Genomic DNA, 25,299 nt, shown 5'->3' with positions numbered 1-25,299 from the left:
AATATTGACTGGGAGTCTATGCCAGCAAGCTTTCACTGTGCATGACAGTTTGCCCAGCCTGAGACTGCCGGCCAAACCGTCATGCGCAGTGAAGGGAGTGCACCTACCACTACCTTCAGTGCCCGTCACATCCCAGGCCCCGCCCCCAAAACTTGGCAAGAGAGGAAAAATAAAACAAGTGTCTATTATCGTTTTATTTTTCCGTTCTGTCATTTTTTGGGATCAAATTTATTTTTATTTTTATTGAGACAGTACATTGTAACAGTTGGACAATCACAGCATTGTAGGCGCCCTTCAATCCCCTTTTCTGCACCTGAGTTAGAAGATCTGATCCCCGGGGATAGATGCCATGTGTCCATGTACGCTGGTGAGGGTGATACCCAACAAGATGGTACAGATTAGAACTCCTGTGTCTAAACCCCCCTCTAGATCCCAACTGCCCCCCACCCCCGCCCCCTACCCCTCCGGTGTGTTCTGCTGAGTTGCGGCAAGGTAGCCGAACAGACAAGATTTAGACATTGCTGCTATCGTCTCCCGGTGTCCTGTGAAACTCATCCGCTAGTCTGCGGACTTTTAGATATTTTGGGCATGTAAGCTCATTAAATTCTTGGGTTAACAGGGAGACCAATGGCAACCAGGTTTCTCAAAAGGTGTCCGATGTTTGTGTGAGAGAGGCTTGTATCCTTTCCATCCCCATTATAAACCATAGCCGGTGGAGCCACCCCGTATGTGTGGGTTTCCGTGAGGTGCCCAATAGTGAGAGAATGTGTTGCGTCGCCGCCCCCATCGCCAACCCCATTTGTTTCCCCGAGTGGGAACATGAGTTTGTTAGGTAGGCCCAGGATTGCGTATGCGGGAAAGCGGGGGATCTCCGTCTCAAAGTGCAAGTCTATGTCCCTGAGCACCACCTCCCAATATTCCTGCACCTCTACGCATTCCCATAGCAGGTGCAGCATGGTCCCCATGTGCCCGCATCCCCTCCAGCATGTGGGGTCTCGTCTAGGGTTGCTGTGGTGCAGCCTCTCCGGGGTCAAGTGCCAGTAATAGGCCACCTTGACCGCTGATTCTCGACTGGCCATGTTTCGAGCTGTGTGATGAGCCCGGTAGAAGATGTCCTGCCATTCCTTGTCCGAGAGCGTGCGCCCTAATTCTCTCCCCCATCGTTTATGACCCGCCGATCTAGTCACGGGCGAGGGGGGGGTCAGCAGCTTATACAGTTCCGTGATCGCCCGCTTATCTGCAGATTTGGTAAGGAGCCATTTCTCGTATGGTGTGAGAGGGCGGCCCACATGAGGTACAGTATCCTTGTGTGTAAGCCAGTGCCGAAGCTGAAAATATTGGAAGTTTTGCAGTCTGACAATCGCATACATATCCCTTATTACGTCCAGCTTCATGAAGCCCTGTAATCAAAAAAGTGCCCAGTCGAGCTACACTCTGTCTGTCGCCACTGTGGGAATGAACCGGGGACCATCCCTGGGGGGAACGCTGGGTTATCGAACAGGGGTGTCATCGGTGACGGAAAGGACGTAAGGCCCCTTGAGACCGCCACTGTGTCGCACACATGGTGGAGTGTCCTGGTGATGGGTGACTTTTTGATGTAGGCCGGCCTGTCTGGGCGCGCCAGGAATGGGACTCTCCAGAGTGGCCTGTCTGCCATGGCCCTGTCCTGGAATAGCCAGTGTTTCTCTGAAGTTGGTCGGGACCATTCTAAGAAGTATCGCAGTTGTGATGCCTGGAAGTATTGCTGCAGGTAGGGTACACCTAGCCCCCCCCTCCGCCGGTGCCCGCGTGACCAGGTCGCACCTCAGCCGAGGGCGTTTACCGGCCCAAATGTAGTGCTGTATGGTGTCCTGCAGCTTTTTAATCATGCCTATAGGAGGGGTGACCAGGATGGTTTTAAAGAGGTAGAGCACCTTTGGCAGTAGGGACATTTTAACAGCAGCCACCCGTCCTAGCCAGGAGAGTGGCTGTTGTCGCCATCTCAGAATATCCCCTTGAATGCGCGTTAGAAGTTTAAAGTAATTTAGTTCGACTGTCTGGGCTGTTGTGGGCGTCAGTTCAATCCCCAGGTACGGAAGCGTCATTTGCGTGGTCAATCCCCCCAGTTGTAGCAAGCCTCTGTTGGCCTGGTGGGTGTTGCTCCCCAGGGGTAGAATCACTGAATTCCCGACGTTCAATTTAAAGCCCGATACCCTCCCGAACAGCTCCATGTCCTCCAAAAATGATGGTAGCGAAACCCTAGGGTTGTCCACGGCGACAAGAATGTCGTCCGCGTAAAGGCTGATAGTTTGTTCTTCACCCCCAAATTTGAGGCCTGTGATGGCTTGGTTGTCCCGTACGTGTTGAGCGAAAGGTTCGATATAGATGGCGAACAGCAGCGGTGAGAGCGGGCAGCCCTGCCTCGTGCCTCGTCTGATGTCAAATGGTTCAGAGCTTATCCCGTTCACCTTGATATTTGCCTGGGGTGACGCGTAACAGCTAGCCACCCACGCCCGAAACGTGTCACCCATGCCAACTCTCGCTAGCGTCTTATCTAGATGTTTCCAGTCCACTCTGTCGAAAGCTTTTTCGGCGTTGACTGATAAAAGAGCCGCGTCTGTAGCGTTATAGTGTGCTTTATCGATTACATGCATCAGGCGCTTGGTGTTATCTGCACACTGACGGGAAGGTATAAAGCCTGCCTGATCCGGTTCTATTATACCTGGGAGACAAGGGCCCAGCCTTGTGGCCAGAATTCCCGTAAAAAGCTTTAAGTGGAGGTTGAGGAGCGAGATCGGTCTATAGGCCGCACAAAGGGACGCGTCTTTGCCTGGTTTCGGCAGGACTATAATGTCTGCCTCCAGCATCTCCTGTGGGATTGAACCTGGGCCCTGAAAGGAATTGAATAGTTTTGTTAGTATAGGGGGCAGGAGGGGGCAGAACGTTTTATAGAAGCCCGCGGAGAATCTGTCTGGGCCCGGTGCCTTCAACAGTTTAAGACGTGCTATTGCTGAAATCACCTCTTCTAGGCGTATGGGGGCTTTCAGAGCCAGGGCATTCGCCTCGTTGAGGGCTGTTACGTTTGCTTCATCTAGGTATGTTGTCCCTGCCCCATCATCCAAGGCTGGATCAGCCGTGTAAAGCTTGGCATAGAATGCCCTGAACGCTTCCGCAATGCGGTCGTCCTCTCTGAGCTCCCGTCCGTCTTCCGCGCGAATAACCGGGATCTTGGAGCAGACAATTTTTGCTTTAAGTTTACTAGCCAGTAGGCGGCCGGTCTTGTCCCCACCCCACGTAGTATGTGTGTCTGAGGCGCAGTGCTGCGTATTCCGACCGATCTAAATCGAGGCTCGCAAGCTGCGCCCTGGCTGCCTTCAACTTGCGCCATATTCTGGGGGCCCCTGTCCGACAGTGAACTCTTTCAAGCTCTAGCACTTGCTCTGCCATCTCCTGGCATTGTTCTTTCTGTTCTCTATTGTCCACTGCCGAGATCGCAATGAGTTGCCCTCTGACGACCTCCTTGAGCGCCCCCCAGACTGCTGGCACGGCCACCTCACTTGTGTCGTTTCGGCTTAAATAGTCCATGATGCTCTGGGAAAGTTGCTGTGTGACCCCCTTGCGGGAAAGCAAATTCTCTCTAAGGCACCATTTACCCTTATGTGATCGTACACGCGGGACCAACAGGTGAAGCACCACTGCATCATGGTCTGATAGGGCCGCCGGGGCGACCTCCATATCTTGAACCATGGGGGTCAGTTCTGTAGAACCGAGAAAATGATCTATCCTGGCATACGTGCGATGCACGTGTGAGTAAAAGGTGTACCCCGGGGATGTTCGGTGAATCTCTCTCCATGTGTCTAGGAACCCCCTACTGGTGAGCCAGCGCTTCCCTTCAGTGGAGAGTTCTCCTGAATCGCCAACCCTCCGGCCCGCCCAATCTCTCTCGTTGTCCATGACCAGATTTATGTCCCCGCCTACCAAAGTGTGCCTCGTGTCTGTGCCCATGACCTCCGATAATGCCCCCTTAAGGAAGGCTCCCTGTTTGGTGTTGGGAGCGTAAATGAACCCCACTGTGATCGACAGGTTTCCAATAAGAGTCTACTTTTGATTTCTGCCACTTTATCTCCCACCCGACCTTTGAAGTGTCTAGCGAATAGAAGGGCCACCCCTGCTTTCTTCTCTGTGGTGGAGGAGTAAAACTGAGTCGGGAAAGCCCTGGACTTCATACGGTTCCAGTCTTTGGCCAGCAAGTGCGTCTCCTGGAGAAGGCATATAGCAGCCCCAGAGTTTTCTAAATAGGAGAGTACTGCAATTCTCTTGACTGGGTTGTTGAGCCCTTTAACATTTAGGGTAAGAACTTGGATGGGCTCGTCAGCCATGTGGAGATAAGTGCCATGTCCCTTTGTGTCGTGGTTTGAAGCTACCCTGTGCACCTGCACCTACCGCCTGATTGAACCGAACCCACCGGATCCCACCCCCCCTCCATGTCTCCCCCCTCCGTCCTGAACCCCAACTTCGTTTACCCCTATAGACACCCCTTGTCCCGCTCCCTCCCGCACCTGCCTCCCCTCCCTGACCCAAACTGTGAATCCCCAACTGGTGAACATTGTCCCAGGCCTATACAACTTCAGTCCAGGCCTGTGGCAGAGTTTGGAGTGAAGGGAAAATGTGGCAATGGCGGCCCGAGGCCCCCCGTCCCGCCCCCCCATGGAGGCGTTGTGACTGTGCAGGATAACACCCCCATTTGTGTCCTCTCAGGATCCGGCGTTCGTGTCCCTAGAGACCTCTTGTATCGCCGCTGCGTGCTCCTGCGCCACGGTCTCGGTATCCGATTTAAGGCCTTTCTTGGATGAGCGTCTACATCTCACTCTCTGCCAGCCATCTTTTGCTGTCAGTGGGGATTTCGACTGGGAGGGCCGCGTACCGGAGTCGTCATCTGATGCGTCCCCCTCATGAGGAATGCCTAGCAGGTCGCAAGTGTCTCGAAGGGACCGAAGTTGATGGAGGGCCCCATTCCATTTGAAAATAAATCTAAATGGGCGTCCCCAGGAGTACAGGATCCCTTTGTCGCGCAGGAAGGTGGTAGCCACTTTGAATGCCCGTCTCTTCTGTAGAGTGATCGCCGACAGGTCTTGAAATAGCTCCACCGTGTGACCCTGAAAGCGAAGGGGTTGTTTTTGGCGCGCCGCCTTCAAAATGCGCTCTTTGAGGGGGTAATTGGGCAGGAAGGTTAGGATGTCCGGAGTGGGAGGGGGAGCAGGCGCTCGGCGTGCTAGACCCACCCTGTGGGCCCTGTCGAAGCGGATCACAAAGTCCTCACTCTCCCCCAGTATGTCTCAGAACAAACTCTGCAGGTAGGCCGTGACATTCTCCCCCTCCGCCTTAGATGGCACATTTCGGACCCGTATGTTGTTGCGTCTCGAGCGATTCTCGAGGTCCTCTGTGTGTGCCTGCAGATCCGTGTGTTGTGCGTGGAGCCTGATCATTTCCTGCTGCAGGAGTTCTACCTCTTCACTCCTGGCTTGCCCAGTGTTCTCGACCTCCGCCACTTGTTCTCCAAGGTCGTCAATGTCGCGGCGCAGCTCCTTGTATCCTCCCGCCATGTCTTGCTTGAGGGTTTGAATGTCCTCCCTAAGAGAAGTGAATAGGGCCTTCATGAACGACTTAGTTGCAGGGGCCTCCCCTTCGTCCTAGTCCTTCTCTTTAAGCTGAGGCGACGGCGTCGGTTTGTCGGGGCTCTTTTCCCCCTTAGATGCGCCTTTAGCCAGCATTTCTGGAATGGTGCGGACCCCTCTACGGTTTGTGGATGACATGCTCTACCTCCCTTTTGAGTCCGGTAGTACCCCACACGCCTGCTGTGTCCCCCAGCGAGTCCGTGGTCAATGGCGGGTCTGTGAAGGAGACTAAGTGCTGACTGTGCGGGTTGCAGTGGGTCCCTAGCGTCCACCAGACAGGGGCCTGCGGCTGGGTTAGTTGGAGGCCTCCCGGTCTGGCCCTCCTCAGTGCTGGGCCTACAGCTGTGCCCTTTCAACTGGACCGCCGCCTCTCCGCGCGTTGGGCTGCCACTGATCGCCGGGGGCTCGATTGGTGCCCCCTCACCCTCGGCGCCGGGACCTGTTCCCTTCGTGTTTCCGGGCCCTTCCCGGTGATTCGGTGTCCGCCCCAGGTGCCACTCTCTTCCGACCTGCGTGGGGGGACGCTGTGCCTTGAATCTGCCTCGTGGCGTCGCCCGCAGTAGCGTGGCAGTGTGCCGAGGGGCTCCAACTTCTAGGCCCCGGTCAGGCCCCACGCCGGGGGCTCGAGTGCCTGCCCCCCGAGCTCCAGATCCCGGGAGCCCCTCCAGCCCGCTCCTCACCTCTGTGAGGGGAATCGCCTGCCTCCTGCGGCGGCCGTTTTGTCTCCCGCCGAGTAGGCCCAAGCCGGGGCCTCGGGTGTTGCTTTTCGCCACCTGGCTCAGCTCCACGCTCCGTGTGCCTCCCACCGGGCGACTGGCGGCCGGACCCCTGCTCCACATTTCACGTCTCCCCTCTCGCGAGGGGGGTCAGCCGTGCCTTGTCAGCCAGTCCGCCGCTGAGAGCCCCGCCAGCCACTGTCGCCCAGCGGGCCGGGCTGCTTCGTTCTCTTCCCCGGCCTGGGACAGCTTCCTCCGCCGCCGATGGATTCGCGCCCCGGTATCCGGCGCTTGTGGTCTAGCCAGGGGCCCCGGCAGGTATTCCTCTCAAAACAGGCAGCATGTAAAGTGTGTAGGGGGTGAAAGAATATGCGGTTATGATTAAATGGGGGTTTGGGACGAGGAGCCTCTTCGAGTCGCGTCTTCTCAGTCTGCCATCTTGGCCACGTCCCCCCATCGTTCTGTCATTTTTGACCGGGCAAGACACTCCTCTGCCATAGGGGAGGAGCCACCGCTGGAAGAATGGAGCCTTTTTTAGAGCAGTTTCCTATATTAGTGCCTTAACAGTCTTGAGACCAATCAATGATATTCTGGTCAGACAACCTGGCAGTACTTGAGTCCATAAACCAACAGTGAGCTATTTGTAAAATGGGGCTTGGGTTGCTAAAAGAAATCATTCTCATTGCTTAAAGAATTACATCACATTTAAGTCTAAGCATGTACGAGGAGTGCTGAATAATGCTACAGACTCTTTCTCAGTTCAAGTTGCAGGAACTCAGGCACTTCCATTTGGTGGCTTCAGAACTTCTAACACCATTCATAGACCATCTATGGAACCTCGGTGCTCTGCCCCATCAGACCTAGGGGCAGCCAACATATTGCCCAATTACAAAAGAGCCTTTGGGGGACATTTCAGTGTTATCTGTCTTTTAATGGGTCACGGGTGAGAGGGATATTTTATCTGATGCATCTTGGGTAGCATTCCTCTTTCCTCTGAGACGGAAGCCAATCTGTGAGGTGGCACCATCTTTGGGGAAAGTGAGGTGACACAGAGACGTGGCCAGATCTTTCACAAAAAGAGTGCATTGAGGAGTTGGCATAGGCTTGGAGTTAAGCAAACACATACTGGCTGATGAGGGCTGAAAGCCCGAAACCGGTCCTAGGATGCTTGTTTCCAGTTCAGGGAGGACCTGGCCTGGCAGTTCGGGCTGGACTGTTCCCATTGGGTGCAGAGTCAAGACTGATTTGCATATTGCTGGGTCCAAACTGGAATGGCATGGTGAGAAAAAAAACGATGGATTTAGGCCCAGATCTCTGTACTGGGGTTAATGTATGACATTGTTCTACATTCTGTCCATCAATTGTTCTTTTTGCATAGGCTTGGAGTTAGACAAGATTCTATGCAACCAACTCACGTGGTCAAGCTGGTCATTAGTGTGGCAGGCTCTTGGGGATGTGTCAGTCAAAGGTTGAAACCCTACTTTTCAGTGTGGTTCTCTGTTTGGCTTTCTATGGGTCTTTCACAGGACGAAAGCTGGTGGGGAGATCAAAGAGGGACATCCATGGGGGAAATTGTATAGAGGGAGTGAGCCAACCAGGTGGGTCATTGGCAGTGACCTTGCCCTTCTCAAAAATGGACTGGTGGGTGGCAGTGAGAGCAAATTATCTTCAATAGAGCACCCGTGTCCCGCTGCTGCCCAATCCAGGTACTTGAGAAGTATATGGCAGTCTGGCCACAGGGAGAGGTGAGGACATTACTCCTCCCCGCTGCCAGATTTAAGTTCATGAAAGTGTTGAAGTTGGCTTTCATGGCGGATGGGATCGACCAGGTGGATTGTAGCACCCCCTCTTTTCACATTGGGGCAGCCACTTCTGCTGCTGGTTTAGATTTTGATGACCAGAAAAAAAATTGCATTATCTGGTCATCCCAACAATTGGGAGGTGGAGATCTGGGTGTTACAAGTGGTAGTTTTGTATTGACATGATTTAGCTGTTCATTCCTCCCACACTTTCTTGTTTATACATCAGGTGCCTCTCTACTCATAAGATGTTGGACCACTCTTACATATGGAAGGCTTGCATGGTGCACTGATCCGGCGGCTACCCGGAGCGTGCCAGGAAGGCGGGTTTCAATATGAAGGGTATAGCCAAGGAGTTTTGCAAGTCAAGAACTTAAGTACTGTGGTGGAGAAAAAGGTACCAAGGGGGCTTCCATTCCCAGTTTTGGTGATATTGTATTTGCGAGGCAATAATCTCATGGAACATGAGTTAAGGGACATGTCTGATTTGCTGTTTGCTGAAGAGTTATGGTACGCTAAACCTTTCCCAGCAGACTGATTGCCTGGTCACACAGTGCCAAGACAGACATGGCATGAAGGGCTATCTGTTCAGGCTCTTAAACCTGTGAAGTATCTGAACAGAAAAGTCTTGAGGCTTCTAAAGTCACCTAGTTTACAATGCACCTCCCACGGTTGCATTAGAGGAGGGAGTTTTTTTTCTCCCTGACAGGGTTTACCAGTCGGTGGGGGGGTAACAACCTCTTTGTAAATAATGTATTTTCATTTGCTTGTAAATATTTTTTGCAGTCCCAGGGGATGGGGAGCAGACTGTAGCAGAACCCTGCTGGCCACTGGTGGAGTAAATCCATGGTTCGCAGGGAACTTCAGGTCCCCATGGCAACTCACAGGGATTGTCAAGGCATAGAGAACACCAATGTCACATGGACCTCAAAGGGGGTGCTTGAAGCAATTGTTCAAGAATCTGCAACTTTGCGGGAGCTGGGTTGGTCGCTTTCACAGCCACAGCCCACCTTTCCATGGAGATGCATTCGTGCAAAGGGACAGCAGCCCTTTGGGGTGGTTGGAGTTTGTGGTCTGTGCCAAGAGACTAAGGCATGAGCCAGCTGCCCAGACTAGCTCTCCAGTGGAAGTTGGGGGTACCCCAGGGAGCGTTACTCTGAGGTGAGCAAACCTCACACACAAGTAAAGAAAGCAAGGAGTTGTATAAGAGCTATTGCCTTTTTTCTCCTCTGGAGTAGAGCTTCTAGAGGGGAATCAGGTTAGAGGTGCTAGATGACCAGATCGAAGGTTAAAGCATGAGTTCACAAAATGTTTTTGACGCACGGAAAGAATTCAATTTGTAGGTGACTTGATGTGTAGCAGGCTATGTTTGCGGGAAAATAATTCTGTTACACCCTTGTAAATAACACAGCTATATAGTGTTATGCAATTATGTGTACGGAATAAATACAGGCTGAGATTTGATATATCTAATCAAACAACAAAACTGAGTCTTAGGCTGTACTTTGAAACTATTGATGTAGGAGGAATCATAGAGTATGCAATTAGGTGCCACCACCTGGGATATTTTTGGAAGAATCTTTAACACTGTATAATACACTGTGCAAATCACCAAGTTATGTACCCCGTTATGAATTTTCTTCCTCTTTTCTTGTCAAGTCATAGGTAAAGACTGCACCTATGACAACATAAACCGTGAGCCATTGCGCTCACTTTACAAAGAAGGGTAAGTGAATGTGCTCACCCTCTCTGCAATAAAGGTGTTCCAAAATGTGAAGACCACCTTACACGCTACAGTCCTGAAGAAGCCCACCTGACTTGTAAGAGCAATCCTAAGGCCGAAACATGTCAACCCCTCACTAGGTGCAGTGGTCCATTCACCAATCCACTTAAGCACCGCATTTTCTTTTACTCGTGTCCCTATCCTGACCTAATAAAGTTTCTTTATACAGGATAGGAGATATTCTTAATCATTAGTCACGCCTCACAACTGCGAACCACACAGACAGTTTCCTGGAGGTTGGTAAATCACTTTGAGAACTGAACACTCAAGTGATTACGACCCGATGATGACACTATCCACCTGACCACACCAGCAGAGAAAACATATACAGGGCACTGTGTTAGTGTGGTTGCGGGTCTCCATTACAACACGTTAGATTCTGGTTTTTTGCCACTTGGGATTCATTCCCCTATGATTAGCTCATTAATACTGGAAGCTGAATGAATCCCTGCTTCTCTCTCACTTATATTGATTTAGACGATGTCCTTTGGAATAGTTTGGAAGGTATTGGGAAGAAAGCGGTTGTATTGGAGGTCATCGATGTGTCCCCTCCAGATTAGCTAGCATCGGGCTACAGCAAGACTAGACTCCAAATTACTCACACAAAAAATGCAGACACTCGGTGAAGGCATCTGGATGGAAAAAATATAATTACCCACATATTCTTCCTTGTAGCCTTAGACCAGCAAGTCAAGTCAAGTCAAGTCAAATAATTTATATAGCGCGCTACATACCCAGAGGGTCTCAAGGCGCTTGATGAAGGGTGGGGAATTACTTGTCGAATATCCAGGTTTTAAGTTGCTTTCTGAATGCTAGGTGGTTCTGAGTGAGGCGAAGGTGAGTGGGAAGTGAGTTCCAGGTTTTAGCCGCCAGGTAGGAGAAGGATCTTCCTCCCATGGTGGTTTTGTTGATGCGAGGTACAGCGGCAAGGGCTTGGTTGGAAGAGTGTAGCTGGCGAGAGGGAGTGTAGAAGGAGAGTCGTGTGTTGAGGCATTCGGGTCCAAGTTCGTAAAGTGCTTTGTGTGCGTGGGTTAGGAGGCGGAATGTTATCCTCTTGTTGACGGGGAGCCAGTGGAGGTTTTTCAGGTGATCAGAAATGTGGTCTTTACTCGGAATGTCTAGTATGAGTCTGGCTGATGCGTTCTGGATGCGTTGGAGTTTTGTCTGAAGTTTTGCGGTGGTACCGGCGTAAAGGGTGTTTCCGTAGTCCAGGCGGCTCGTGACCAGTGCGTGGGTGACCGTTTTTCAGTTTCGGTGGGGATCCAGCAAAATGTTTTTTTGAGCATGCGAAGAATGTTGAAGCAAGATGATGAAACGGCGTTGACTTGTCTGGTCATCGAGAGTGAGGAATCCAGGATGACGCCCAGGTTCCGTGCGTGGTCCGTCGGGATGGGTGCTTTTCCAAGGGCCTCTGGCCACCAAGGGTCGTCCCAGGCGGAGGGGGAGGTACCTAAGATAAGGACTTCTGTTTTGTCTGAATTCAGTTTCAGACGGCTGTGTTTCATCCACTCGGCCACTTCTTTCATTCCTTCATGTAGGTTGGTTTTGGCGGTGTTGGGGTCTTTGGTGAGTGAGAGGATCAGTTGAGTGTCATCAGCGTAGGAGATGATGTTGAGGTTGTGTTGTCGTGCGATGGCCGCGAGGGGGCTCATGTATACGTTGAAGAGGGTGGGGCTGAGTGAAGATCCTCGTGGCACGCGGCAAATGACTTCAGTGGCCTCTGACTTGAATGGTGGAAGGCGGACTCTCTGAGTTCTTCCGGTAAGGAACGAGGTGATCCATTCCAGTGCTCTTCCTTGGATTCCTATGTTTCTGAGGCGTTGTAATAGGGTGCTATGACAGACCGTGTCGAAGGCTGCGGAGAGGTCGAGGAGGATGAGGGCGACTGTGTCTCCATTGTCCAGTAGAGTTCGAATATCGTCTGTTGCTGCGATGAGGGCGGTCTCGGTGCTGTGTTTGGCTCGGAAGCCGGACTGTGAGGAGTCAAGGGATTTGTTGGTTTCGAGGAAGGCGGCGAGCTGGCTGTTGACGGCTTTCTCGATGACTTTGGCCGGGAATGGGAGAAGCGATATGGGGCGGTAGTTTTTGAGTTCAGTGGGGTCAGCTGTGGGTTTTTTCAGAAGGGCGCTGAGTTCGTCGTGTTTCCAGCTTTCCGGGAAGGTGGCGGAGTTGAGGGAGCAGCTGATGAAGTCTCGGAGGTGTGGTGCTATGATGGAATCTGCTTTGTTGAAGATGTGGTGAGGGCATGGGTCTGTGGGGGATCCTGAGTGGATGGAGTTCATCAGGCGGATGGTGTCCTCAGTGGAGATTGGGTTCCAGTCATTAAGGATGTTCAAGGGGGGTGAAGGTACGGCAGAAGGTTGGGTGGGTTGGTCTCCGGGTTGGTTGTCGAAGCTGTTGTGGATGTCTGCGATTTTGTCGTGGAAGAACGAAGCTAGGGAGTCGCAAAGGGTTTGAGAGGGAGTGATGTCGTTGGAGTTGGCAGTGGGGTTGGTAAACTCTTTAACGATGTTGAATAATTCCTTGCTGTTGTGGGCGTTGTTGTCTAGTTGGTCTTTGAATGCGGCTTTCTTGGCAGTCCGGATCAGTTGGTGGTGTATGCGAGTGGCGTTTTTGAAGGCGTCCCTGGTGCTGGTGTTTGAGTCTTTTTTCCAGGCCTTCTCAAGGGAGCGACGGAGTTTCTTGGATTTCTTAAGATCATCGTTGAACGAGGGGGCGTTTTTGCTGCCTAGTTTGATTTGACATTTCTTCAAAGGTGCTAGGTTGTCGGCGCTGTTGGTTAGCCATTGAGTGAGGTTGATGGCTGCCTGGTTGGGGTTCGAAGAGTGGGTAGGGGGGTATTGAAGAAGTGATGAGGAGGTCTGGTCAATGGTGATTTTGTTCCAGTTTCTTCGCAGAGTAGGTTGAGGATGGTTGTGGGTTGTGGTCTTTTTGTAGATAAAGTGAACGCAGCTGTGGTCCGTCCAATGGAGAGCTGTGGTGTGACTGAAGGAGATATGTTTGCTGGAGGTGAAGATAGGGTCGAGTGTGTGACCTGCGTAGTGAGTGGGGGTATTGACAAGCTGTTTGAGTCCGAGGTTGGCGAGATTGTCCAGAAGGGTGGTGGTGTTGCTGTCGTTGCTCTTTTCCAGGTGAAAATTGAGGTCTCCCAATAGAATGTAGTCCTCGGAGGGGAGGGCGTGTGGGGTGATAAAGTCAGTGATGTCTTCACTGAATTGTGCACGGGGTCCTGGTGGCCTGTAGAGGAGGGTGCCTCTGAGTGTGGTCTTGGGGTCGGTGTGGATCTGGAAGTGAAGGTGTTCGGCGGTAGCGAGGTTGACGTCAGAGCTGGTTGAGATGCGGATGGAATTCTTATGGACGATAGCGATGCCTCCTCCTGTTTGGTAGGTGCGGTCTTTTCGGATGATCTTGTAGCCTTCCGGGATGGCGATGGTGATGTCTGGGGCTGAGGAGGCGTTCATCCATGTTTCTGTTAGGAAGGCGACGTCCGGAGAGAAGATGTCTAGTAGATTCCAAAGGTCGATGGCGTGTCTGTGGACCGAGCGGGTGTTGAGTAGGATGCATTTTAGGTGGTTGGTGTCAGATCTCTGTTTGGTGTTAGTGGATGAGGAGTTGGTCTTGGTGCAGTCATACTTGCAGGTGTTGCATGTGAAGGGTCCATGGGTGTGTCTAGGAGCGGCTTGGGCGCAGTTGGGATGACGGCCGGGGTTTAGGGCTAAGAGGGTGGAGGCGTTGTATGTAAATCGGGTGGGGTGGGTGGTGCGGGGACCAGGGGGTCTGGCGCTGGGCGCGGTCCAGGCGCAGACGGGCGTAGACGGGCTTACCTTTGGCGCACCTTCGGCGCAACTGGGGCGCGACCGCTGCGCGTGGACGCTGCACGTAAAAGCATCTGTCATATATAGATAGTGGAGGGGGGCGGAGCGTGGGAGGGGCTGCTGGGAGGCAGGGAGCGGGGAGGAGACATGGTCCACGAGTGACCATACACAAAATGGACGGGCTAAAACGAAACTGGGACCACAATCAAAGCATCAATACAGTAAATAAATAAACAGTCAATGCAGCGCAATATGCAATGAAATGATTTAAAGATGAACGATACCAGGCGCTATGCTCGCCTCTAGGCACTCAGGGAATGCAGGCGACGTCGGAGCGCGCTCACCCAGGCAGGCAAAGGGTGTCAGGAGCAGTAGCTGGGGCAGGCAGTCGGCAAAACCAGCAAACTCTGCAGGAGGAGTGGAGCAATCAGCCAGGAGATCGTGGCTGAGAGCGTGGGGGAGCGACCGCTATGGAACTAGTCCAGCTGGTCACAGAGGGGTCTAGGGAGGATCGGGCTGCTTTGCTTGTGGGTGGGAGGGGCTGCTGGGAGGCGGGGAGCGGGGAGGAGACACGGTCCACGAGTGACCAAACACAAAATGGACGGGTTAAAACGAAACTGGGACCACAATCAAAGCATCAATACAGTAAATAAATAAACAGTCAATGCAGCGCAATATGCAATGAAATGATTTAAAGATAAACGATACCAGGCGCTATGCTCGCCTCTAGGCACTCAGGGAATGCAGGCGACGTCGGAGCGCGCTCACCCAGGCAGGCAAAGGGTGTCAGGAGCAGTAGCTGGGGCAGGCAGTCGGCAAAACCAGCAAACTCTGCAGGAGGAGTGGAGCAATCAGCCAGGAGATCGTGGCTGGGAGCGTGGGGGAGCGACCGCTATGGAACTAGTCCAGCTGGTCACAGAGGGGTCTAGGGAGGATGTTGAGAGGTCTTCATCTCGCTGATCCCATAGCCCAAGGAGTTCCCCAGGGCTCAGCGCTGAGCCCCTCTCTCTTTAACTTATATGTCCAGCCGCTTGCGGATGTGGCCATAGAGTGGGGACTCACGCTGGTCTCATACGCCGACGACACCAAGCTGGTCGTCACCCTCTCTGAAAGCCCGTCCACCGCGGCATCCAAGTTTAGAGAGGGCATGGCATCAGTGGCTCAATGGATGACGGACAACTACCTCCAACTTAATGCCGGGAAAACCGAGGTGCTCCTCCTCGGCCGTAACACCTGCCTATGGAATGAGCACTGGTGGCCGTCATCCCTTGGCACCACTCCATCCCCTAAAAACTGTGTTAAAAATTTGGGAGTCTGGATGGATGCCAACCTCAGCTTCCAGTCACATACTAAAAAGGTGGCAGCCACCTGCATAGGGCTCCTAAGGAACCTCCGGCCTATACTTGGGCTATTTGACTCAAAAGCTCGCCAGCTAATTATCCAGGCAACCATCTTGTCCCGCCTGGACTATGCCAACGCTCTTCTACTGGGAGCAAACAAAGCTGAAACAGCTAGGTTCCAACGTATCCAGAATACGGCGGCCAGAACACTGGTCGGTCTCCCACGTAGATGCTCAGCCAGAGCCACCATCCGCAAATTACACTGGCTGCCCGTGGAGCATAGAGTGAAATTCAAAGCTCTTATCACGATCTTTAAGATCGTCAAACAGGGAAATCCCCCTCTGTTGCGAAATCTGGCCCGACCATATGTCCCTGGCCGCGACCTTCGCTCCTCTAATCAACTTCTCCTGACAGTCCCCAGAATCAGACTTAGTCGCACTGGTGGCCGCTCCTTTAGCGTCCTAGGGCCCAAACTATGGAACGATCTCCCCCTCAGCATCCGCTCCATAGACTGTCTCCCGGCCTTTCGCAAAGCTATCAAGACCCACCTCTTTCCCGCTCTCTAGGGTTCTTAGCCTCCCCTCCCCGTTCAGTAGGAGTTTGCTTGTCTGCTAGCGCCGGGACACCCCATTGCTGGGGTAGCTGTTGCGCTTTACCAAACCTAGAAATTAGAAATGATGACCATCCAAAGACATCCAGGGTCACTAGATTTGCTCAATCACACCAACTCTGAAATCAGGAGAACGCACCCTGGAGCCCTGGTCAATATTCAAAGATACAGCCATTTTGGATTTCAGCTCTATGCAGACCATTCAAACTAAAAATAAAACACCACTTACTAGCCTGGCACAGAGCAGGGGACTCTTTTTAAATACAGAGGACCCCATGTTCAAAGTCCTATATACAAATTCGATTCTAGGACTTTATCTACACCCAGCTTTGCGAGCTGGGGGGAAAACCGGCTGTACGACAGCGCCAAACAAAACTGCTTGATCTGGAACTTTCCAGGTCATTGGAAGGAGCGGGCTACTGTGGTGAAACAGAAGGTACACGTGTGCTTTATCAAAACATAACAAATTAGATGTACAGCCAATAGCGTTACCATGGAGATGTTGCAACACAGTGTGCCAAATAGAAGGCATTAAAGTAGAAACACAGGAACACTGTGTGACAAATCAACAGCCTTACCACCGGATACAATAGTGTTGCTCATGCAGCATAGTTTTGTAATGATGCTGCAACGTGTAGTCAGTGCTTAATTTGAGCCGGTGGTTGCTCCTGGGGGCCCACCAGCATTCAATTTTGGGGACCCACACTTATATTTCCTAATCAGACTGTGACTCAGAGCAAGAGAGAGAAACACACAAATGGGTGAAAAAAGGGAAAGACGGAAAAACAGTGACAAAGAAAGACAGCATGAATGAAAAAGAACCTACAAGAAGAGTGAGATGCCAGGGAAAGTCTGGTAGGGGATTAAAAAGGCTTGAAGTGGAATTCAGACCATACTGCACTGATATTAAGCACACTGACATTCGATAGCGCTTGCCATTTTCTCGGCACAAATACCTCATCTTAGTGGGCCAAAGGAGCAAATGTCCCCCATTACTCAAGGAAATTCGAATTATTGTGATATAGCTACAGCATTGGTATAAGAAGGCTGCTCTCTACCAGGCCCTCTTACCTGACACGGAGAGCCGGGCTCCGTTACTCTGTCGGGTCTCCCCACTGTACTTGTGCTTGGTGATACACCGATACGTAGACAAGGCGTCTTCCTTTTGAACGTCGAGTATGTACAATCCTCCGTAGAAAGTAATAAAAAACCTATTTTCTGCGGAAGAAAAAAAAGAGAAAAAGGTGTTAATTCTAGACTGTGCCAAGAAAAAGACTAGGAGGTTTGAGCGATGCTTCAGTAATCACACTGGCCATTAGCAGGCACCCTTTTGAACATCAAAGAAATGAAAGTCATAGGCCACTATTACGTTTTTCACTATTTGTTGATTTTAAATCTCGTGCTTCAAGGTACTGTAATACACAAAGTATTGAATCTGTTCCCACAGATTTTTATATGGATTCATTTTTCATCAGAAAACGAAAGCAAGCCTGACGTGCTACTATTTTATGGAAAATGTGCTACATTCAAGGCTCCTGTCTCACGTGTAATGTTTGTCCTGGATCCTTGGTTGCACCCTTTCAGAACGTTCCAGCGCACATCCAGAATAAAAGGAAATTTAATAGAAGCCAAAAAAACTTCTCAGTAGACATTTAATCAGAAGTAAAAATGGCAGTTCAATGGGAAATGTCTCACGATGCAATTGTGCTTATTTTTGCATCAATTATACGTTTATTATTCCGATGGACCGCTGTTTTTTTTTTTAATAATACAGCACATTCAGGGGCGCAACGCTAAACGACAGGGTCCGCTGCAGAATGGGAGGATGGTCCCCTCAGTTTTCTATATATTACAGATATTCATATTTTCTGCTAAATACGGCTCCCCTGGAGGGTTGTGGGTCCCCTGTGCCTAAAGGGCAGCAAGGGCCTGCATTACACCCCTGAGCACATCCAGCACCCCTAGATCCAGTGGCAAAATTGGAATCAGGGCAAAATGGCTGATGATGTTCCGGGGAAGAATGTGCTAGCGAAAATTCAAAATATAAAATCTATGTTGCATGTCTTGATTAATGTTACTGGCTTAAAAAGTCATATACGGTGATCTAAACAAATGAACCCCCCAGATTCCGAAAGAGACTGTGCAAATGGTGTGGGACTTCATTATGGTTTTGTAAAAGTGTTAGTCATTTTTAAGATATTCTGAAGCAAGCCAATTCTCAATTCCCAAAAAGAAATTCATTATGCAAATCATATCATTATCAAAAGCAACCGAGGACAACTTAAATGAAAGTATATGTTAGCATGAGGAGGAAAATCACAATGTTAGAATGGGGAGCATTTCTAGATCGACCCTCAGAGGACAAACAAAGGCCTTCCTAGAGCAAAAACCTAACCAGAATTCAGCCCGTGCTCTTACCCAATCACCTGGTACATGCTAAGAGGATGAAATATAACTTAGTAGAAGTAGAAGTAGATGCGCACAAAGTTAAAAGTAACAATCTTTCTAAGATGGCCGACAACTTTTTGCGGAACTTGGAGGCTGGTACTTCACATAAACGTCACAGATACGCACAGTACAACAGCAAAATGTACACAGAGGGAGGAACCATTCAAAGCACAGAGCTGCTGAATAGATAGATACCTATCCGTAAAACATGGTCTCAATGAATATCTTGAGGAGGATGCAAGATGGTAAAAATATCTTAACACATAAGATTCAATAGACGTTGTTATGATCCCCTTTAATTTTCTAGGTTTGAAAGGCTGGTTTATGAGATTGTATGTATTTGCGATTAGGTGGAAGGTGGTTAACGTAGTGCTGAGGAGATGACAAAAGTCTCGGCAAATAGGACGCAACCAGGGACCTGACGATAAAGGACATAAAAACCCTTTTGCTTGTCTCAGGCTGGTGAAAGAGTGTTACAGATAACTACAAAGTCAGGAGGATCAAGGACATGTGGCATCCTGGTCAGGTGCCTTCGGCGGAGTGTAAACCCAATACAAGTGACTGGCTCTAGAGGTCAGCTGTTATCCCCTCTGGAGGGCACTGGAAAGAAGCAAGAACCAATGTAAGGTTGTGCCATGTTCAAAATCCACAGCTCGGGCCAATCAGTGCTGGAGGCATCTTCCATTTTTACAAAGGCGAGATGAGACAGGCACCAGGAGGTCAAGGGGTCTAAGAGGTGCAGGACCAGGAGAATTTAGATGACCTTCGCTGTTTCGGTCTGGGTCAATGTGCCCTCTGTGCTGGTTTTCACGCACATGATAGACCAACACTTTCCCATCCTAGCACAGCAATGGCAGTAGCCCCTTGCTTGCGATAGCAGGCTTGCAGGAAAAGCATGTTATGAACTTCACGCATGTACAGCATGACCTCTTAAAAGCATTATATGATTAAGGAGCAGGTCACATTATATGATTAAGGAGCATGTGGCACCAAGAAGAAATAATTGCTGTCATCAATGGTATGCCTGGTGAAAAGGCCCCCGGTTTGGACGGCTTGCCTATCTCTTTCTCCATGACTTTTGCCCTGCTTTTAATACCACACTTGGCCGCCATGTATAACGAATCATTTGAGAATGGTCAATTTCCACCTTCGCTCCGCGAGGCCATGCTGGCTCTTCTTCTCAAACCGGATAAACCTCCCGAGCTCCGTGATTCCTATCGCCCCTAGTCCCTCATTAATACGGACAATAAAATCTTCGCCAAACTGATAGCTTCTCGCCTCCTCCCTCTCATGCCACACATTGCCCTTCCGGACCAGTCCGGATTCATTCCCAGTCGCACTACCTCTCATAATCTTCGGACCATTTTCTCCGTCCTAAACCGGATCAACCCAGCGCTCCCTGCGGTTGCTGCCCTGCTGGATACCACCAATGCATTTGATACCTTAGAATATCCTTTTCCCTTCTCCCTACTTCCGCGCCTCGGTTTCAACCCGGTCTTAATACGCAAAATCTTGCTATTGTACACCCTCCCCACTGCTCGTCTCCGGGTTAATGGACAAATATCTGATCCAATTCCTATCGGGCAAGGCACCCACCAGGGGTGCCCGCTCTCACCTATGCTTTTCGACATCGCGATAGAACCACTGGCACTAGACTCCGACAACACTACACCCTGAGGGGCATCGGATTCGCAGTCATGCCCTCCTGGTTTCTATGTACATGGATGAAGTCACTTTATATGTCCGGAACCCTCAAGATAATCTCAGTCCTCTGGTGCGCGAGATCATACGGTTTGGGGGATATTCGGGTATACAGGTTAACTGGAACAAGTCAGTCCTCTTACCTTTAACTGACGCCACAGCGCCCTTTCTCCCGGACTACCCCTTTATGTGGGCATCGGGCCCTACTCGCTATTTAGGAATCTGGTTGAGCAGGGACGTGGATGAGCTTTGATGGGCTAATTTCGGGTGCGCGGTTGACTGGCTCGAGTCCAAGTTTCCCCTTTGGAGCCGGCTTCCTCGGTTGTTAGCCGGTCGGATAGCAATTGCCAAGATGGTAGTGCTCCTGAAGTTTTTATATTTTTTCTTGAACATACCCGTTCCCCCTCACTGCCCATTTTTTTTCGCAGGGTCCGCTCGTTGCACACCTCTCTTATTTGGGCCCGTAAGCAGTCCAGGATTGCGTACGACATACTCACCCTTCCAATGTCGTGCGGTGGTCTTGGCGCTCCTAACTTTAAACTCTACGCACTATTTGCTCAGGCCTGGCTCTTGCATTTCTGGCTTCACCCTACTCCTTTTCAGCCGCATGTGGCTGTGGAGGCAGATCTAACTGCCCCTTGGCTGCATCACTGCCCTGTTTGCTCTGGCCAAACTCCCACGCACTGAAATAGATATGGTTGAGACCTTGCATTGGGCCTGGGAGGGACTTTGCCTCTTTTCTGGCACCCCCATGCTTTCAGGAAACACGATGCTGATCGTTCAACATCCGGCTTCCCCTCCTCTCCAGCCCTCTGGTATGGCTAAACATGCCTCCCGCTTAGAGATGACTATGCTAGCTAGCGGATCTGATTCCGGTCCTATGGATACTTCACTTTTCTATCAGCTTCGGGCGATCTGCAGAGAGCTGCATCCCTCGTTTCCCCAGCATCCTCCCTCGAGGAGTGCTCTTGATTTCCTGTACTCGTCCTCCTCTCCTCGGAAGTTGGTGACCAAACTTTATGGCCTCTCGCTGGTGGCTACTTCTATTTCCACTGACCGTGCGCGTGTGGCATGGGAAGCAGACCTTGGTATCGACATCTCTCAAGCTGACTGGATTTATTGCTGTAACTAGACTAAGCGTTTGTCCCCCAACTACCACCTGCGCCTTATCCATTTTAAATACCTGCATAGGCTATAAAGCACTCCAGCTCAACTGCATAAGTTGGGGTTCATCCCCAGTGATAGACAACTGCGCTGCTTCGCCCCAACGGCGGACTTCTCCCACCTCACCTGGTTATGCCCCAAGGTCTCCGACTACTGGTATGAGGTTTGTGCTGCTATTTCAAAGATCACTTCATTGTTGGTTCAGCCAGACCTTTCGAACTTTCTCTTAGGCTCTGTTAATTTTGCTTAGACGCATCCCGCTGCTTGATTGCCATGCTGCTGGTTCTCACGCGACGTAGGGTTTCCATGTGCTGGGGTCGCAAGCTTGCACCCAAGTTCGCTCAATGGCTTGAGGATGCCTTGCGCTGCCAGACCTTATTGTTTGAATTCTGGGACCTTACGCCTGTCAGATCTCGCCCACTCAGCATATGGGGGCCCTTAGTGTCATATCTCCTTGCTCGCACCGCCCAAAGCCCTGCATCCTCTCCCGCGCTCCCCGCAGACATTGCGCCCACAGCAGCCACCGGTGCTGGCCCGTGAACGGCTCTTCTCCCTCGGTTTGGGCCTGCTCCTCTTCCCCCAGCCCGGGAGCCTCCCATCACTTAATGTCTTCTATCCTGTTGTGCCTGACAAAATATTTGCAGTGCTGTCACCATTTGATGTTTTGCAAGCTGGGTCAACCTTGTCATCTTCGACTATGTAAAAGCATATGGTGCTTTAACTTGGTGCAAGTATGTAACCCTTCTTTGCAATTTTTCAATAAAGGTTTTTGAAAAAGAAAAAATATATTTAAAAATAAAAGGAGCTGGTGGCACCTTGACTAAGTGATGGTATGCGTAGGACACAGGTTCAGAGGTAACGCGTTCCCTATGGATGGGCAGACAGTAAACTCAAGGTTATGTTATTATTTGTGGGCCGGGGTGGTGGGCTTCAGTTGCAGGCACCAGGCAGCCGGGAAAGGGAGAGAGGTTGTGCTGTTGAGGTAATGTCAGCGCTGCCCTTCACAAATCCAAAAACAATAGGGATGGGTGATTAGGCTGAGCAGGCAGATGGTGCCCTTTACCTCTGCATGTACAACTTAGGGTGTGAGTGGTCTAGTGCTTCCGGTTCCTCCTGCTCTTGTACTGAGTGGATTTTTCCCTGGCGCATTTCAATTCGAGCACGGAGACCCTGCGATGGGTCACGAAGGCTGCATCAGAGGTGGTTCTTGGAGCATCCGGGGGCCTTCAGATTTCACCGGTCTAGAGCTGTTGCCAGTAGAAGCATGGGACATTTCTGCAAAAACTACATAATTAGGCCCTTAGGATAGCAGCAGGTGTCCTTGCTTCACAGGAACAGCAGACCTCCATGGAGATGTAGGCGTTGAGATGGATAAACATCTCTGCAATGAGAAATTCTACAAAAGACTTGATCAAAAGGAAAACCCACTGATCAAAAAACGTGCTGACATTTCTGCATACGGTTTCGACAGCTACCCATGGCCCATCACAGCTCTGACTCTGAACTCCCCTGTGACAAAGTGCTATAAATCGACAAGAAAACTAAATTGCAACCTAAATTTTTTTAAAGTGAATATGGATTAATGAGGCTCAAGTCACGGTATCCAAAATCACCCCCTTTCCTGCCCCTCGGACGCCCCAGGACCTGAGGACTGCCGTGACTGACCCCCCCCATCCTATCCTTTTGAATACCGCCTTTAAGGTGATATTAAGGTGTTTGTTAACTCTGTGCTTAAAAGTTATTTACCTTTTTTTTTGTGCTTTTTGGTGGTAGGCGGTCGATTTAGTATTGGTCTACTTTATTTTCAAGATTTTTTGAGAACTTTACATCTCACAGTTTGACGCGTGAATGCCTTGGATGACAATGTTGCCCTAAGCATGGGCCACTGAGGGGTTTGGCAGTTTTTGGGGACACATGACATGACGGGAGAATGCTTATGATCTTTGTCTCTCCAACTAGGACAGCCCAGGTGGCAAATAGGGAAATGGGTCAGGCATCTACTGACGGTTGCTCAGGAGCAATCCTAAAATGTTGGTTTTTGAGGGCGGCATGGCCACTGGAGCACGATGACAAGGGTGTCTCCTTAGTCTAGCACTTTCAAGTGTTGCCACTGAGTAAGTCCTGTCATGCATTTATACCTCTGGCCTAAATGGGTTCTGGGCTGGGGCAATGCTGAGCTCCAGCTTTTTGCTTGTACACATTTCTGAAGAAGATATTGTGTGCTGATTTTGTCAATTTCTAAGTTTCATGTCAAACTTAGATCATCTTGCCAGAAGGTAACTGGCACAATGTGGATGCCTAACTTACCCAAAAGCCCTTTGTAAATAAATACGACTCATACTTTCCTAAATGACTATTTGAGCGGTCTGTAGGTTTTTGAGGCGGCCAAGGGTCCACAACTTAAAGGGTGTGAGAAGTGAAAGGAAGAGCTCAAATTCGGTAAGTTTTCAGGTTGAATACAATTCATTTGGTGCCCAGGCCAGGTGTTGAGTGCCATCCGGCCTCTACTGTACATTGTAGCCACAGGCACACTGACGGCTGGCTCGGTCCGAAACGGTATTAAACAAATGGGCTGCTGGTCACCCGAGGCCACTGCCCAAATATATCTAGACGGTGCTTGCAGTGCTTAATTTGTAAAAAAATAAGTGCTAGGGCTCTCGTCAGGAGGCCGCTGCAGCTTGTACCACACATTGCCCATGCCAGTGCTGCCAATGATAGTAACAACATACCTACTAACCATCACACTTCTAAAAGCGTGACAATTCGGACTATTTCAAGCCCCCAGAGCTATAAAAATGACTTTGGCAGCAGGCCATAGTGACTGTTAATGTATATTGAATAAATAATTAACTGCTGTTTTGGTCACCTTTCTAGATGGGCCAGACAGCACCACCTTGTAGCAGGCTGTCACAAGCGCTGGTGTTGACAATTAAGTGCCGGTGCTGAGCACCGGAAACCATCTGTTCAAATTAAAAACAGGGTGCTATTCTATCATTGCAGTAGAGTGCCTGCGTCATATGTCTCATCGTGAGCGCCAGGCCGCGAACACAAAAGCAAGGGTAGGAGCTATGAGGAGACGCATCCCTCTCCCCTCTAAGAGGCAAGGCCTTGGCAGACGGTGGGCGCCTCAAGCTGCCAATCCGTTTCTGTGGGCGAGGCAGCAAACCACGACCGTCTCTTTTCCTCTCCACCCAAATACAAGCGCCCCCTGGAAACAGTGCCTTGCTATGGCCACTGCAAAAGAGGGTGGGCAGTAGCACACGCATAAACACACACAAACTAAAGACCCACAAACAAACGCACATGTCTCAAAATACTACCTCTCACATCGAGAATTTATCCCAAGCAGATTTATAGACACGCAAATGCCCATCTCCCACACACCTGAACACACACCCATAGATGCCCTCACGCACACTGATCTCTCACAGAAACGTACAGATTCGTTGAACACGCAGAGAGCCACACGCACACATCAAACACAGGTGGATCAGACAGGTCCAGCAGACACGTTCAGACATTCAGATGCCCTCAAACACACAGATCAATGACACACGTGCACACAAATACAGATGGTTAGCAGAGAAATAACACAAAGATCCATCACACACAATACAACGCAAATATCTACATAGAGACGGACGAGGGCTTCCCGCACGCCCCCTCCACCAATACCCACCCCTCCCCTCTCGCCGACAGATCAACCACCCAAGCATCGATCAGACATAGACAGACGCAGAGAACTGTCACACTAGCAAACACACACGGTCACACTGACATAAACACACACGGTTACACACAGAGATTGCACACACAAACACAAAGGTACAGACACCAGCACAGGCGTGCGCCCTCCCTGGAGCTCCGTGAAGTACCGGTGCATGGCGGCAGGCCATACTGGAATTTTAAGCATGGGGGCGCAGGATGGGGGCTGGGGGCGGTTTCTATGGTGACAAACAGCTGCTGCCTCTTTGCATATTCCTTCCTCCGAGTGGAGCGCTGGCCTCGTTTTTTTTTTTCTCTGCATATTTAATTGCAGGAACATTTTCCGAGGCCTGTGATACTCCCGTGGAAACAAGAGCTCCGAAGCACCGGGGAGACGGCAGCAGAGATCCGAGGATTATCGTAACCCGGTGGGGGCTGGGAGGTGCCTTGCCGAATCGCCCCCTAGGTAGGGGGCAGGTGCTGGGTAGGTAGGGCCACTTGGAAGGTCATGAAAGGGAGACACAGGAGGGGCACCAGGTCTTACTGGGCACAGTGGCACGAAGG

General features: G+C 50.7%; 1 protein-coding gene across 1 annotated transcript in view; it reads right to left on the bottom strand.

Moving 5' to 3' along the window:
- Positions 1-25,299, bottom strand: part of DSCAML1 (DS cell adhesion molecule like 1) — a 630,702-nt gene that overhangs the window by 295,875 nt on the left and 309,528 nt on the right. The window contains exon 4 of the mRNA XM_086957025.1: positions 16,789-16,935. Within this exon, the coding sequence (XP_086813151.1) occupies positions 16,789-16,935 (147 nt within the window). The remainder of the gene's footprint in view (positions 1-16,788; positions 16,936-25,299) is intronic.

Source organism: Lissotriton vulgaris, chromosome 2_1 (genome assembly GCF_964263255.1).
Source record: "Lissotriton vulgaris chromosome 2_1, aLisVul1.2, whole genome shotgun sequence".
Lineage (NCBI taxonomy): Eukaryota > Metazoa > Chordata > Amphibia > Caudata > Salamandridae > Lissotriton > Lissotriton vulgaris.
Note: the sequence above shows the minus strand (reverse complement) of the source record. Positions and strands in the feature narration are given on the sequence as shown.